The sequence below is a fragment of the Chelonus insularis genome, unplaced genomic scaffold (assembly GCF_013357705.1).
Source record: "Chelonus insularis isolate UGA/USDA-ARS -01 unplaced genomic scaffold, ASM1335770v1 contig_85_pilon, whole genome shotgun sequence".
NCBI classification, from domain to species: Eukaryota; Metazoa; Arthropoda; class Insecta; order Hymenoptera; family Braconidae; genus Chelonus; species Chelonus insularis.
The window spans coordinates 1,106,401-1,124,126 of NW_023276773.1; the positions used below are offsets into that span (position 1 = coordinate 1,106,401).

The window sequence follows — 17,726 nt, forward strand, 5'->3', positions numbered from 1 at the left end:
TGTATGTATTATTTATGTATGAGCTCATTTCTTCACTTTTATCATGAACCAATTATCTGATATCCTAGAAGTCGTCATTGTACGTTTTTAGATCTAGGGAATAAAAATAAAACTGTCAAAGCTTTATCAAGGCATTGATAACAATGAGGTTGTAAATATTGACTAATTTTCAGTGAATTTTTACTAATTGAAACATTTCCAAGTATACCAATGGAAGTGAGTTGGATTTTACTGGTTGAAGCAGTGGAATGATTGTCAGATGTACTGATTGAACTGGTGAGCAATCAAATTCATCAGATGAGCTAATGGAAGTTTTCATCAATTTATTCATATTTATTGAATTGTTCTAAAAGTGGAAGCAGTTGGAGATTTGAGTAAACATATTATGAAGAGACATTCAGTCAAGTATTCATACTTATTGGACTGATATCAAGACCTGGTCACCAGTCTTTGAACAAAAAAGTATCTATTCTATTGAGTAAGTGAGAACAATTGATGAATCATAAACTATTGAGTTAATTAGACACTTGGAATATTGACACAAGTCAAGATGAAACGATGCTTTTTGGTTTTATTTTCATTTTAAAAATATATCGACTTGTTTCACTTGATGCTCACTGTGTGCTGGATGATGATAAATAAACAAAATATCGACATGAGTGACATCGTGAGTCTCTAAAATAATCCTTCATCATTTTTGCTGATTCAATCAGTCAACAGATCCGAAATAACTCATTTTCCAGTCAAATTATAACTCACTGAATAAAGGAATGCCATTTTTATCTATCCATTTTCTAAGGGTATCAATGTATTGGAGGGCAGACTCAAATATTAGAGACTAAGAAATCAGTTAAATTTATATGAAAGGGCGACAAGATAGGGAATAATTAGCGTAATATGGGGAGTGTGTTACTTGAGTAATTAAATCACATGGGTCCTCGAGAGCAGTCGTTTTGCAACACCCCAAGAAGGGTTACAACCCTCAATACTTTTCTAGCTTTTTTGTGCTCTTTAATTCTCTTGACACTCAAAACCATGTCGATTTGATCAATTGCTAATTATAAATCATAATAAATGCCTATGTCTCCATTTATAACACCATTTAACCTTCAAAAAAATAATTATAAGATATTTAACCTTCATAACCTAGCCAACTTAATATTAAACAAATTAAAATACTTTAAATTACAGACAATTAAATAATGTATAATAATAAAAACAAATTATCTTTATTCTAAAAAATGTTTAGTTGATAAAAATACTTACGTTTATGGTGGCAAGAAAGCTCAGCAGCACCAACGAAAAGGCAAACACCAAAAGCTGAACGAATACTGAAGCTCGTCGTCATTCGAAAGGGTGAGGAATACCAACGATGGCATCACCGTGTCCCAGGCAACGCAGTCTCACTAAGTTGATCGTCACAACCGTACTATCTTCCACCCCTAGATCTTCCTCCACCCCTCTCTCCTATCAGATATACTACGTATATTCCATCAATTTTCGTTCTGCGCGAGCGCATTCGATTAACTTCCGTGTGTTGATGATGCTGTTTTTTTTTGTTTTTACGTCATTCATACACCAATCGATATGAAATGCAAGAAAGTCACTTGGTTATAAAAATAATATATAAACCATCAATTATGTCTACTGTTTGAGATAAAAGTGGACATTTTGGTTATTTTTAATCGATATATATTCTAGGCCAATAAGTATCGATTGTCAACAAACGATAAAGTCCTCCTATTTGTTAAGGTTAATTAATTATTTATACAAATTTCCCTAGAGAGGTTATCTAATAATTGTTGGGGTGTTTTATTATTGGATATTTTTAAGCTACATTTATGTCATTGATATGCAACAATCGATTACTTTTTGAGAAGATGTCATATGAAAAGTAATCGATACGATTCTGCGCGATCAGTTGTCTTGCAGGAGAGGTATTTTTCTTGGTCCAGTTGAGCTTTCAGCATCCATTGAAATGTGTTGATATTACGAGAAGCTAATATTTATTTATTTATTTATGGTTACTATTAACAAACAATGGAATACGTAATTTGATTTAATGTTAATGAAAAACAAACAAAAAAAAATGATTGTGTGGTGCTGATAAAAAACAAAATCCAACAACTTGAGCATAAATACCTGCAAAATGGGCACTAGATCAGCTGGCTGTAAGTAAACATTCCTTTCTTATACACGTGGTATTTATTTTCATGATAATAAATGATGTTTTGATGATTGTTGTTCTAGATACATTGAAATTAACGAATTTGCATGATTATTATCAACGGCTTCTACATGGGACTCAACCAGTTCCATCAGGATTTGACATGGCAAATACGATCAAGTATTTTTCTCAAGCATTACTTTGTGAGTTTATTCATATAAAAGTCAATGATAATTATTTTTTATTAATTAATCTTGGATGTGAATGATTTTTTTTTGTTTTTTGGTTAGCTTTGTTGAAAGAAGTGAGAGATTCGCCATTGGAAATGATCAAATCTCAACAATTCGATGCAGACCGCATGGCTCTGTACCCTAATTTGGATTACAAACAGTTATATAACGCGTTGAGTCAATTACTGGATGTGGTTTCACTTGTACACATTGGATTAGCTGGTAAGTATCATTCTAAATTAATTTTAAATAAGAAATGGTAAGTAAAGATATCTTTTTTTCTAGCATTTGGACAAGCACTGCTGCAATGTCTAGCGTGCCTGATGCCATTCTTGGATCATGACCTCTTAGATAATGTGGCATACTTAACGGCCAGTTCAATCTCCATTCTTCCACCAGAACTTCATCAGGAAGTCGTTAATCATCTTTGCTTTTACATTCTTCCATTTACAATAAGTAAGTTGAGGATTTTTTGGTGGAATTAGACACTCAGTGTGTCATTTTAATATCATTTTCATCAATATTATTTTATTTTTTTTTATTCTTATGGCGACCCAGAATTAAAGCTGGGTTGTACTAACCTCAAATCACTTGAAATTGTTTTCGGCACATTATAAAATATGTATTCGTTCTTAGCACGTGAAAATTGCTTATATATACACAAAAAAGTAGCACACAGGGTGGAAAATGAAGTTTCATAGTACAAGTGCAGTAGGTATTGCATAATAAATCATTTTTCACTGGCCAGCTGATGACAAGTACATCCGCCATGACACCTCAAAACTTTATGAGTGCTTTTTTTTTTTTTTAAACCAATATAAATTAATTATATCAACAATATTTATGGTTTTTATCCTGGAATATGAATCTAGCTTTCAATTAAAAGCTTAATTGAGAAAAAACATTCTTTTTTGACTACGTAATAAGCTTTAAATACACTTTAAGATGTGTAATTTTAGGTTAGTTGAACTCTCTTATTTTTTGGCACCCCGTAGCGGCTAAAATATCGAAGATACATAAAAATCTTTGAGAACTTTTTTTATAGAAAATTTAATTCTCTACAACTTTTATTTCAACCTTTTTTTGATTTTTTTCGCTTTTTTCAAGATATTATCAATTTTTTGCAAACTTTGTCTAGCTTAATGGAAAAAAGTCTGTATAAATACTCGGTAAAATTACCGAAAATTTAATTTCTCCAGTGAATACATTCTAGAATTATATAGTAGATATAAAAGATAAAATTTTTTTCATTTTAGCAAGAAAAACTCTTGAAGAAACAGAAAACCATGCAAGCCAATCAATTTCTGCTGTTATAATGATGATTTTTCAATACTCCACCAACCCTGCTCATCACTGTCAACTTCTTGAGTGTCTAATGGCTCTAAAAACAGGAGTAGTTAAAGATATACTTTGTGTAGTGGCTTATGGAACAGCTCCAGCACGTGCAAGTGCTGCAAAACTGCTGTTTTACTACTGGCCTACTTTTAATCAGAACTTGTTCGATCGTCGTGCTGTTCTAATGAAATTTGCAAGTAATTACTTCACCTTTTATCCATTTATTTGGTTTAAAAAAAAAACAACTAATCGTTCGAAATAACAAAACCAATAAGTATTCCAACAATAATCTTTAACAAATATTTATTATCTTGATATTTCTTTTTGTAATTCTATTTTATAATTTAATAAATATCATTTCAGATGATTTAGCACCTTTCGTGTGTAAAAGAGACTCCTGTCCGAATGCTGGTAATGCTGAAGCTGGAAAGGTCTGTTATGATCATCGAATTTCAATTAAATTCGCCGCAGATTCTCCACCACCACTGTATTTGTGTATTGAATGTGCTAATGAGATTCATAGAGAACATCCTAATCAGATGTTTTACGATATCCTTCATCCTATGCAACAGGTGTCAATGGTTTGTGAAAATAAGGTAAGTTAGGATTAAAAACAAATATTATTAAAGATTATTTTCAGTGTTATCAAATTTATGGCTACGGATTTTTACTTTTTTTGTGTAAAATTCTTGCCAATACAACTTTTGTCCGAAATATTTTTCCATATCTCCCATAGTTCTCAAAAAAAAAAGAGAAAATATTGGATAAAATGCTATAAAAGCAGCGTTTAAAGAGTGATTTCAATCCTTGCTTGGTGTTGGAGCACATTTATTCCTAATGGAATGTTATTTCACATCCCCTGAAAATGTTCTTGAAAGTTTTATCTGCTTAAAGATCTTCAAGTTTCAGCAGGATTATGACTGGGCTATAAAAAGTGTAGTTTTGTTCATTCAAAACACACTGTTGGATATGAGTATTAAAACTTAATTAAGAAAAAAGACATTATCATTAATGAGTGTAAAGTATTATACGCTGTACAATGTATAGGTTAAGTAATAAGCAGTATGATTTGCAGTATTTAGTCTCCAAGGTTTCAAATGAAAAATTAGAACCGTGAGTCATACCAGTTACATCCAGTCTCTTTAATTATATCTAATCTTTATAAATTTATGACAGTATTCCAAACATAATTTACATTTAATACTCTTTTTGAACTTAACCTTAATTTTAATACAAGTAATTATTTTTGTTAATATTATGACCTTTTTTTATTCATTTCTTATTTTTTGATTCAAGAATTGCAGATCAACTGACAAAGCAGCCATTAGCGTTTGTTTTTCAATAGAATGTGCCAGCTATAATGGCAACCATCCAATCCGGTATTGTCAACAATGTCACAACATTAGACACAACAATCGTCGTGGTGGTGATCATGTCTACCACATGGCATTGCCACATTTCTCTGAAATGGATCCGCAAAGTCAAGCTTACCTTGTTCAAGCAATTGTCAGGTAATATGTCGATTTAGTTTTGATCAAGAAGTTTAACAAAATCGACATAACCTAAAAAAAATTATGTTAATTTTATTTTATTCGTTAAATCATAAACAAGTCATTTTACCTTTAGTCTTTTGAAGGAAGCTGAACCTCTAAGTTTAGATAGCAATAGAGATACATCAGAGAGTTCTAACAAAAGTGGAATGGGTGGTGTTATGAGTGGTGGCGGTGGTGGTGGAAGATCAGGATTTAGCGATCCATCGACTTTGGAAGAACGACAATTACTTGGTCGATATGGAGTTTGGCTACTTGTTGGTTTATGTACACCTAATGAAGATACACCCGTTGAAATACTTGGGCGTTTATTATCAATGCTATTTCATTGGTTTCATGTCACCGCGTACTCTTTCGATGGTACTAAAAAAAGTCTTATGCACCTTATCTTTTCTGTTGGTAATTTAAACACTATTATTCTACTTGAAGTAGAAGTAGAAGCGTAGCCTAGCAGCGATCGTAGGCGATTTCTAACTTTTATTTAAGTGTTTACAGTAAAAGTACAGATTAAATAGTTATTCCATCATTTTTAAATCTGCGCATGCGCGATTGCCTAGTAAATCTTCGACCAGCGATTACGCATGCGCAGAAACATGTAGAGACCCTTGATTGAGCATTTAATATAACTTAACAAGTTTTATTGTCTCATAGAAGTTTTTTTACAATGTTTTAAAAAGCTTCGAAAGCTTGAGAATTATTTTTACAATTTATTTAACAATAATATAAAAAAAAGATGCTAATCAGCGTGCCTTCCTTTCATAAGGTGATCAATCTAGGGTAAAAATGGTGGAATAAAAATTATATCTTTGTGTGTTTCTATTAATGTGTTATCAGAACAATCTTTCTGCATTAAAATTAAGTGAAAAAAAAACCTCTAAGTGGACGAAAAGTGACTCCATCAAAAAAATTTTGATTATAACATTTAAATTTTGTGGAATTCATGCGCAGTCGAAATTCAAAATTTACGAGTGCGCATGGACAGTTAGTATTTAAGCATTTGGGCATGCGCAGTTGCTATTTTACAATCAACAATGTATTCACATATCTACAAAACTAATTAAAATGTAAAATTGATGACTTTTTATTCTATGTGATTGTATTTTCGGTCATACGGAGGTTTTAACTATTTGAATTATAAAAATTACGGCTAAATTGTTGTTAAAAGACGCCTGCATCGCAAATAATTGGTTAAGTATTTTTATCTTAGTGCTTTTTCGATGCCTAGAATATAAAAATGTATTATCTGTGCAGCTTGTAAACGTGTATCTTTTCAAACAATCTTCTATTACTAACTTTTGATTTTTTTGTGTAATATTTTCTAAAAGTAATCAATTTATTCTCTTTTCGTATTTTTCTATGCATCGATGTGTTAGCGAATTTTACTATAAAATAAATACATCAAACAATTTGTTGCATTTTCTATTTACAAGAATGATTGTAGAATTAATTATTGCAATTTTAATTAATTGTTTGTATTTTTTTTTTAGGTCAAGCAGAAAGCACATTGGAGAAATTGAAAACAGAGTATGTGTGTGGTTGGCTATCAGAGATCATGAAAACTCATTATCAAGTATTTATTTCATGCCTCCTACCTCATCCAGCTGATTATGTTCGAGTTGGTGGTCATTGGTATGATGTTGACATTAAAAAAAAATCACACTGGCTTTGATATAGCTTTTAAACTAAGATTTAAATGCTAAGAGAACATTTCGAGGAATGTTGAAACCAATTGTCATTTTCAATAAGATTGATGTAATATACAATGGACCCTCAATAAGTGTATACAATTACAGCTGAGGTACTTGTAGATTCTTGGAAATGTACAGCCTATTGGAAATCCCCACTCTTGAGACTTGAGTCCCAAGAACTTTAAATGGACAAGTCTTTTTTCCTATTTCCTATTAATTCAAACATTATATTTTTATTGCTATAAGATCATGAGAACAAGGATTGAGTTGGTTCATGCGAATGATCACGTCTCTCTGATGAAAAATCACGTGATCTCCATCAATATAAATACACAAAGATTTGCTTTCATTGTTAATAACGAAAAATGTAAACCCAAGTGGTAGTTTTTCACAGTTTTCTTGGAAACCATAAAAGATACGGAAAAAAGGGTCAAACAAAGTTTGTAGTGGACAAAATTTTACACAAAAAAGGTCATTACACTTAGCTCTTTATCTCTTATAGTTGAGCTGCAAAATGACATTGATGTTAATGATTTTGCTACAATAAAAAATCTTGGTTTGAAAACTATATTGATTGTTCCTAATAGTTACAAATCGATAATATTTATGAAATTCAATTATTGTGTAGGGAAACATTGGCACCAAGGACATCACATTTAAAAGACGGCCTCAATAGACTTTTCTGTCTAGTTCCTTATGAAGTGATCACTTCAGAAGTGTGGGATTATGTTATGCCACATTGGATGGAAGCTATGGTGAATGATGTACCTGAGAATGAACTTCATGAACTAAAAATGATCCTGTGGTACATATTTTACTTTTATAATTTTGTTCTAAAATCATTTAACATCAGTGTAATAATTACTGTTGTGATTTCAGCAAAATTTTGGATCCAGAAATGAGTCCATTGGGTTTCAATGCTAAAAAAATGTATAACTTCGTTGCAAAGCGATTTATCAACACTAGTGCTAAGGTTCAAGAGCAAGCTCTCAATTGGTTACAAACTCTTACCATGTTAGAGATCACTATTCCATTAAGTCAGTTGTTCTCCATGTTCAGTGATGGTGTGGCGGTGATGAGCACCACTAATTCTGCTGATTTTGATGAAAAGGCCTACAAGTCGAACCGAAATACTGGAGATAAAGGATCTGGAGCGATATGTAATTGAATTTAATAGAGTCTGCCATGTTTTTTTATTTTCTTTTATTTAAAATTAACCAAAAAATTCTTCTAGCATGGCATCTTTGCTTTATAACAAAGGTGTTCAAGGGTTTGAAAGCAAACCAAAAGCTTTATTTGAGCAATAGATCTTTTTATTTATATACAATGATAGAAATAATAATCATTTGTAAATTAATTGATCTAATTTAAATTCTTTTGACATCATTTTATTTTTAATTAATCATTTAGCGATGTTTCAGTGAAGCTTATCACTATTATTTACATAAGAATTGATTTTTTTATCACCAATCCGTAGGTCCAGTGGTAGAAAATGACTCCGGACAATCATCTCCACTATCAGACGACATCGCACCGATACCAAGACACATGGAATTCACGACCAACGCTGAACTAAATCTTTCCTGTTGCATTTTGATGTTGGATATACTACTGAAGCAGGTAAACTCTTGGTTTCTTTAATCCAAAAAATTTGTTTCACCATCAATATTGATGGAATAATTTTTCTTTTAATCAAAGATGGAGCTCCAGGATATTGAAAAACACACGGGAATTAATACTTGGGTATGCAAAGATGCTTGCAACTTGATGAAATCCATAGTAGCAGCAAACTGGAATGATTGTCATATCTGTAAAGACGATCAGGAGTGTTCCTACTGCGAATCGAGGGTCATTTGGCATCAATTATGTTTCCAGTTGATTATTTATTTATGTCCTGAACAACCGGCTCATCCTCCAGATGTAAGAACATTCTTTCATGGACTTTCAATTTCAAAAGCATATTGATTGCACATTTATCATCATTTTTAATCATTTTAAACCACCTCTGGTTTCAGTTAACCATTGGTTCTTTTCATAAAGTTGCTCTTGATAATAGGAAATAATTTAAAAATAATTATTTCTCGCTTTATTTTAACTTTTTATCAATAACTGTGTATTTCAGGTAATCGTTGATGAATCTGTTGATGATCATGGCCGCAAAAGTCCTCCAGAATCATCAAAAAAATCAGAATCAAAGCCAGATGTTGTTATAAACATGCCTGTCCCTGATTTACATTCAGTTGGAGGTGTTTTAGTTCATATGCCTCATGTAAGTATTGATACTTAATAATTAGTTACTGCTTATTAATTAAATAATACCTCATGTTAATGATGTTTTTTGGCTCTACACAATTGTACACAAACATGGTTCACATTTATTGTCTTTGATGTGTTCACATTGATGTTCAGTGTTATTCTAGCAATAAGATTTAACATCAGTTTCATCCACAATGCGGTGATATACGGTAGGATTGATGTATTTGTGATTCATTGTTTTTATTTTGAATGTTGAAACTAGTTCTTCGAACAGATTATGACAGCAACTGTAGAAACAGTGTCGGAGCAATTGGATCTTGCTGCTATATTACCTACTGAAAAGATCATGTCAGCTGTCGCACGAGCTGTTACACTATCAGAAAGTGATGTTGGTGAGTCAAATTTCTCTTCTCTTCTACATTTTAATTTATTTATCATCTTTTAAATCAGATAATTAAATTAAATGATTCTTTATTGCAACAGCAACGGCAACAGTGAGTATTGCTAAACCTAATATCATTGGAGAAAATGATCAACCTCTTAGTCCAAGTCCTGAAAATGATGCCGATGATTTTTGGCACACGACAATGGGAAAATTCCGCTTCAATATTGATGAACTTCCTGAACAACTTCAATATATTCATAAATTACTCAAAGAAATTATGACTGTCGACAAGCCTGATATTCTTTATTACATGCTGCAGAGTTTAAATATTTTATGTCTTCATGGTGATGCTTTCACTTTAGCAGTTAAAGATCATCAAGGATTTTTTATCTGGTGTCAAGAAAATTTACTTATTAAAAAGTAAGTGTCATTATTAATAACTTGTTTATCCATGTCTGACTCAATGTTTATTTATACTACTTCCTTCAAATGAATTATTAACTTTAGAATGATTGAATAAATATCGAATTATTTGACATTATTTTTATATGTAATCTAGTTTATGGGAGCTATTGAATTCAGAACATTCACACATCGCTCAAGTAACTGTTCCTCTTCTTCTTCATTGCATCACCTTACCCTGTGGAACAGACACCTTCTGGAGATTAGTTCAGGAAGAATTTCATAATTCTGATTGGCGTGTTAGATTTGTAGCAGTAGAAAGAGTCACACTGATAGCAAGATTTATGGATTCAACACCACTGAGAAATGTTTTGTCATTACAAGCAGCATTGGCAAATGCTTTCTGCTACATCATCAGCAGTATGGATGATAGCAATGTCTATGTAGCACAAAGAGCTACGTTGAATCTTGGAACTATTCATGATACAGCGATAAGAGTAAATTTAATCCTTTTGTTTTATATATATATTTATTATAAATAAATTATATATTAAATTTATTCCTTTATTTATTTGCAGTCTTTAATTATGTGCTTGGAAACTCAATTCGATTCTGTAATCGTCGATCGTCCAATGGTTCTCCAATCGCTTTATCAACTCCATAACAGCCTTAGTGATCGAAAGATTCTTACTTGGGACTTTTTTCTCAACCGCTTTGATGCTTTGTTCCTAGAAGCTCAAATTAATTTGGAAAAAACTGGAGATATTTCATGCCTTCGAGGTAATTATCAATCCTCATATATTTCTTCTTTCTTTTAAACATCTGTTTAATTAATAAATTTTTACAACCTTGTAGATCTTCGTAACACTGATATGAATACTGACGCTTTCATGAAAAAGCTTCACCGTGCACAGGAAGCTCTTTCAGCACAATCTGATGGCAGTGGTACTAGTTCAGTGAAGACTCTCAGTGCTTCATTTGGCACTAAATGGCCTTATAAAAGAACCATGTCGGCACCAGCATCAATGATCCCACGTCAGGATACTAAACAAGGTATGAGCAAAGTAGTATAAGTCAATAAATAGTCAGGCATTATTAATTTATCCTCAATATTGACACTTATTTTGTTATTATTAGATTTTTTTTTTATTTTAAGTAATATACATTATGATTGTTTATTATTTATTTTGTGTTATAGAGAAAGAAAAAATTTATAGTCGACAGTATTCAGCGCCAATTCTCAAGCGAAAAAGCTCCAAATTTGGACTGGGTCAGTTGTTGGGGTCCACCCCACCTAATAACAGTTTGCAAGGTAGTGTAGCGATGTAATGCTTGCTTAGATGATTGATGGACATGATGTATATCCTCCAATAAATGTGCCTTTTTTGTTAAAATGTTTAAAAAATTACCAACCTAAGCATCAGTTTATTGATAAGTCTTGGATATTATACGTATTCCAAATATATTAAGGTAAGTTTTAATATTTGAAATGAAGAACAAAAATGATTAATCATCAGTAATTAATCGAATTACTGTTAATTAGTTTCTAAACAAAATCACTAACACTTTTGCATGAGCTTGAATATTTTATGCATGAAATAAACCCAGCAGTTTTAGTGAAAGTGAATGCTTTGGTGTTGAAACTCTTGGATTATTTTTAACTTTTACGTCATTTTATAGATGGAAATGTTCATTCACTTACGATGGTGGAAGAGGGAGGAGCGTATCCAGGTCTTACACATAAAATTGTAGAGCTTGAAGAGGCTGATAAGGAAACGATGCATCTACTAGTGTTTTTATTTATCCAGTTTTTATCTCGACAAGATCAAGTAAGCTTGTTATCCTTTATTTAATACCTAAGTTTGATACTATTGGAGAAACTGCTTCCAGGCCTACCCTACAGATGAAAAGCCGCTTTCCAAAACCCAAGGAATTGTCTTAAGACATGTGTACCTACTTCTGGGTTACAATCAGACTGAAAGGTCATTTCATCTGTCACCTCAACGTCTAAGGTTCATTGAGACTTAGATATTATCATTCTTCATTTGCTTATAGATGTTTAGATAAAATTAATTGATTGCTTTTAGAGTTTCATCAGTATTCAATGTTTTTATATCCAACTTGCCTCAATTGCTCGACCAAAACCACGTGATGGGCTGGGTCATGATGCCACCAGTTTTGTCTATTCTCCAATACTGTCCTTATCCACCTCAAAAGCTTCCCATGATGGACAATCAGTCACCGAATTATAGCCTTTGGTATCTTGAACCAAACATTCGGAGATCTTGGCTTATGTCATTGCTCGTGGTTCTCTATAAAGTAAGTCTAATTTACTGAATTGGTTATCACTAGTTTAATATATTTGACTGTTTGTAGTATCAATATGGACAACAACCTTGGTGTACTCAACTCCAGGCATTGATCAAAATAGTCCTGAATACTCTAGATGCTCAGCATCATCAATGCAAGCGGATTCCACCAACTGTTGTCATGGCACCACCGTCTTCTAGATCTCGAGGTATGTTTCAGGAGAATAATAGGTTATTAACTATCACTTATAATTAGCATCCTTCAATTACTCTACCTAATTAAATGTGTTATGTAGATATTTCCCAGCCATCTCTTGGTGATCATGAGCTAATGACAAACTTCCCTGGAGAAATAGACATCGAAAGTCCTCCAATGAGATCCCAAATGATCAACATTCATCAAAAAGGCACTGGACCTTTCGTAAGTACATCCCACACGATGGAAACTCATTGGGAAGAAAGTGGACCAATTTATCATCATAATAAATTTACAAGGTTATTATTTGCTTAGTTTGTTGATATGATTTTGTTTGTTGTGGATATTTTTATTTTATTTATGCTTTGAATTGTAACCTTTCGTTACAATTGTTTGCTATGACAAATGCTTGTCACAAAGTTATTCAATGAATATGGACATCCTGGAGTCCGAATTGTCAGCAATACCTGAAAGTCCAATATCCGATACAACTTTGCACGATAGTAGTGGCGGATCACTTGGAGAATTGGAGGATAGTTCGGCATTGGCTGGAAGAAGTGCTTCTATGATGATGATGATGACTAGGACATCGATCCCTGGTGGCTTCTTGTCGAAAAGTGATCATCCCAAAGCCGAAAGTAGCTCCAATCGGCCTATTTGGTTTTTGGGAAGTGAAGATGATTCACATCAAGTAAGTTACGATAATTATTTATCAATATTCTTCATAGTATCATTGGTATCTTGTTGTTTTGCTATAGGATGCTTCTAGCACGACGCAAAAGAAGTGGAGCGTTCATGAAGGCATGAAGATGATGGTTGCTAATACTTTCTTTTCTGGGCAACCAGATTTGATGACAAAACAAGTAACATCGAAACTTCAATCATCAGTGATACCTGAGAAGCCTTTGGAGATTAAAGCAACAAAGGCTGTTACTCCAACCACATCAACAGCTCCTATAGCACAGCCGCCAATTCTGAAGTGAGTTTAAATTAACTTTCTATGTTTTCATTGATTATAAAAAAAGAAAGCTTCACATGGGACTATAAATGCTGATGATTTGATTATATTTAGGCCTGAAAAGTCAACAAAAGACCGAACATCAACACTCAGCTTTCACCTGGATCATCTGGAATCATCAAGTTCTAAACAACTAGGCCGACAGAAGCATGTTGAATCAGCTCCACCAACAATATCATCACCACTATCACCATCTCAGCTACTTCCTATTATGAGCGATGACTCTAGCTCTCCAGCAGTCAGTAGCATATCATCTCAGATGACTAGCACAGAAAACGGGCAATGTTCCAGCAACTGTACTGGATCCAACAACTCGAATATTCCAACACTATCAGCACCAACGATGGAACGATTACTTCCCATTGGTCGATCAGTACTTCCTCGATCAGCACAACGTATCAAAGGTGATGATGCTTATGCTTCACCTGAATCTCCACTTTCCCGAATGGATGTGTTGCCTATCAACTCGTCATTTGAGCAAGACAGTGAGACTTGTGTGTCTAGTGATGTTACCAGTCCTCGTAGCATGAGTCAACTTGAATTTCCGATGCTCGAAAGGCTGTTGCCTATCGGAATCCAAAATCAAAGTGTAGTAGGGTTAGTTGAGAAGGTGCGGGAAGCTCTAGGTGTGACTGATATTGAGGATTCGACTGAAGCTACTAGTGTTGTTGATCTTAAAGAGTTGAAGACAATGAATAATAGAGACATTTGTAAAGCAGATATCGAAAAACAAGGCAGCCTAGATTCTATAGCACTTCCTGGTGTTCTAGCACCAAGCACAGATATACCATCAAGTAGATCACCAAGTCCTAGACGATTAATTAAACAAGTAGCATTGGAATCACCGCCACCAATAGAGACTGATGAATTTTCATACCAAGCTCTCGAGCATGAAAGAAAAGCTAAATTAAGAGATTACGGGAGGTTAAAGGACAAAGAAAGACGTGAACGACGAGGGTATATTGGTTCGAATATCAATTACAATCATCATCATGTCATTGGGCATACCAAAAGAATGGACTCCTGGACGGCAATGCAAAGTCAAAGCAACACAGATGTATCAATGCAACAAGCTTGCCATGCAGATTTTTCTTTGAAACAAAGCTTATTCAGGATTGGAGATGATTGTATCTATGATCGTTGCTCAGAATGTGGGACAATAAAGGAAGAATATTCCGATGAAGAGCTAGGTCTTTGTATAATTATTCTAGGGACTTTTATACATCGAGAGCCAGCGCTAGCTGCACCCTTATTACCAGAAATTCTCGGAATTGTCACTAAGTAAGTGATTTAAATTATTTCAGTCAAAAATTAGCACGTGAATATTTATTTTTAGAATAATTCTTGACTGTATTACTTTCAGGGTTGCTCTTAATGCAATGTATCCTTGGCAAAGTGAAACCAACATGCATCTTCCTGGTGGTGCTGTGAGTGTTGCTCACCAATTTCTCCGATGTGTTTTACACCAACTAGCACCCAACGGCATTTTTGTACAAATGTTTCAGACTCACATCAACGGTATATCAGTTTGAAATAAGATGTTAAAAAATAATAACTACTGCTAAAATTGTTATTAAAATGATCTTTTTTTTATTTTAGAGCTTACGAGGAAGCAATTTTTCAAAAGCGTTGCTCAAGCCTTGGTTGATTTTAACGAACTAAATCCTATAGCACCTCTTCAGATGCTTTTGGAAACTTTGAACGGCAAGAAATCCCTACCGGTTGATCATCTACCAATAATTCTACATAACATCGCATGCTACTTGGATTGTTTACCGTTGGAGGCTGGATTGGGTCCAGGGGCTACAACTTGGAGTGGACTGTTGACCCAATTTGATGGATTCTTTCGAAGACTTATTCTCTTGCTTTCATCTATCGATGACACAACACCACTGTTGAGGATAATGATATCAATATTGAAGGTTCCTGGTATTCAACAATCAAAGGTAAATGTAATTAACACTTCCATGCCAGACAGAAACTAGATTGATAAAAGTATTAAACATAAAATCTACTTTGCATAACAATTCGTTGATTTAAATAATTTATTTCAGAGTATTTTGGATCCATTCTCCAAAGTCCTTAGCTACGCAATTCAAAATTCAAATCTTAAATATTCCTATCTGACTGACTTGTGCTACCTTTGTCATCGAGGTTACCTGAGAGAGCGAGATAAACATTTCTTGGGTAGAACTGTTGTGTTTGAACTGGTCCAAGCGATGAAATTCAAAACAACCATTCCTGATAATAATTTCATACTACTGCTTCAGTTTGTCTTGCAAGACATTGGTGGAACCTTGCCGAGTACTGTCACCATAGACAATATACACAATTCCGAAATGTCTTCAGTTTATAATACCAATTCTTCAGAGTCTCTGAGAAATCAGATCTCCGATATCCTAGACTTTCTAGCTGATTTCCATACCCTGAGCAAAATAAAGAGCTACAGCAAAGGCATGCAAGCAGGTTTAAATGAAGATACTTTAGGAGGGATTATAAAATGTGGCTTTGCACAATATTTAGCATTGGAAATAACCCGAGGGAATAATAGAGAAAATCGTGCTGTTGCTAGATATCTTCCTTGGCTGTCTAGTGCACCATCGATGCTTCCTCAAGGAGCTCGTGAATATGTGGAATGTATTGGACATATTAGACTATTGTCTTGGATCCTACTAGGTTCACTGACCCACTCTGCGATGAACTTGGGCGTCAATGCCGCCCATACACATGCACCACCCGTTCCAGTTGCTCAACCAATTCCTCAAGAAGTTTCATGCCATGTTGCTGATCATATCCAGGTCATCTTTTCGGGATTTCCGGAACAATCTAAGGCTTCAGTTCTTCATATGTCTTCCCTATTTCATGCATTCATTCTATGCCAGGTTAGCTTAATCATTGTAATTATTTAATTTATATTGATGACCAACTCAACCAGACATCAACCTTTACATCAACGTAAAGATTAGTCCTAATGCTTTGTACACCTTTATTACTTGCTCAAATAAAGTAATTCGAGGCTGCTGTGTTAATTTTGTTTCTTTGCGACAGCTTTGGACGATTTACCTGGAAGAGTTGTCTAAAAACAACCCCTCAAACCTTGAGAGCTACAATGTTACCATGAACATTTTGGTAGAATTCTGGGCAAAAGTGACACCGTCTATCTTACAACTGGTTTCAACATCTAGAGCTTTAGCTGAAATGGTTAATTTACATTTTTTAAGTCTTCTAGAAGCTCTACTTGAAGTACAATCCGTTGTCTTGAGTAAACTTCTTCCTTTGTGGAGTCCAATCCTGTTTTCTCATCACATTCAGGTCAGTCATTTTCAAATAATACCATTTGATGATAAGACCTTTTTTTAATTACAGACTTTGAACATTTCATCTTCTTTGGTACAGCTTTCAGGTCATTTACAAATGAGATTACAGAATTGCAGAAATTTTCCACCACCAAGAATGGCTGATCAGTATATATCTAGTCGTCGAGAATCAAATGCAGTTCTATTGCGATGGCTGCATAGATTACAATTTAAGATGGGACAAATTGAAATGCAATCATCAACAGTTACCACCCAATTTTATTCAATATAAAATGATTGTAGAGCATGTGATTACCTGGTTACTGGATTTTAAACTTCTCTATCTACCTTTGATGGTATTTGATGCCATTTAAAGATCATTGGTGGTACAAGTTGCAGTATTTCACAATGATAGAAAGAGAAAAGAAGATGGTAATACTAGGAATTATTGTTAATACTGAATGTCAATAGTGCATTGTATGCATCTTTATTCAAAATGGAGCTTGTAAGGAGGAACCGGAAACTTCCTAGAAGACACTGACTGTAATGGGACATTCAGAATGTCATATGTTTTCAAATGAACCTTATTGGTCCAGAATCAAAAGGAATGATATAATGTTTGTGTTATAAAAGAAATAAATTATTGTTAAGTTTTGTCACAAAAAAGAAAATGATGAAAAAAAAATTAAAACTGAGTAAACTATAAATAAATTTTGTTTGTCTTTTTTTTTATCTCAATCTTCATTTTGTGCTTTTAGACTTGACAGAAGCGTAAAAACTGTTCTCGTTTCATTTTCATTCCACAGTAGTTTATTTACTCGGGTGATTCAGATAAATTTATTATATATTTTAAATATTTTTTATCATATTTATCTTATTGAAATCTATTTTTTA

The 17,726-nt window shown here is 33.5% G+C and overlaps 1 protein-coding gene across 6 annotated transcripts; it reads left to right on the plus strand.

Annotated features, from left to right (window-relative positions):
• The first annotated feature begins 1,966 nt into the window (after positions 1–1,966).
• On the plus strand, positions 1,967–17,532 carry unc79 (UNC-79 domain-containing protein). Of its 6 annotated transcripts, none has more exons than XM_035090675.1 (33): positions 1,967–2,171; positions 2,251–2,370; positions 2,458–2,619; positions 2,683–2,853; positions 3,654–3,929; positions 4,096–4,328; positions 5,029–5,243; positions 5,359–5,681; positions 6,770–6,911; positions 7,599–7,775; positions 7,850–8,130; positions 8,448–8,590; positions 8,669–8,890; positions 9,093–9,239; positions 9,489–9,618; positions 9,710–10,031; positions 10,171–10,510; positions 10,592–10,793; positions 10,869–11,066; positions 11,212–11,325; positions 11,694–11,842; positions 11,904–12,025; positions 12,101–12,332; positions 12,390–12,531; positions 12,619–12,817; positions 13,023–13,209; positions 13,277–13,497; positions 13,591–14,817; positions 14,900–15,054; positions 15,136–15,482; positions 15,591–16,418; positions 16,585–16,848; positions 16,933–17,532. In XM_035090675.1, the coding sequence occupies exons 1-33, from the start codon at positions 2,150–2,152 to the stop codon at positions 17,122–17,124; spliced, it is 8,205 nt and encodes a 2,734-aa protein (XP_034946566.1). In that variant the 5' UTR covers positions 1,967–2,149; the 3' UTR covers positions 17,125–17,532. The 6 variants fall into 6 exon arrangements, with proteins under 6 accessions (XP_034946566.1, XP_034946567.1, XP_034946563.1 ...); XM_035090676.1 differs by having other exon boundaries at positions 13,026–13,209; XM_035090672.1 differs by having other exon boundaries at positions 11,212–11,283; positions 12,939–13,209.
• Positions 17,533–17,726: the final 194 nt, after the last annotated feature.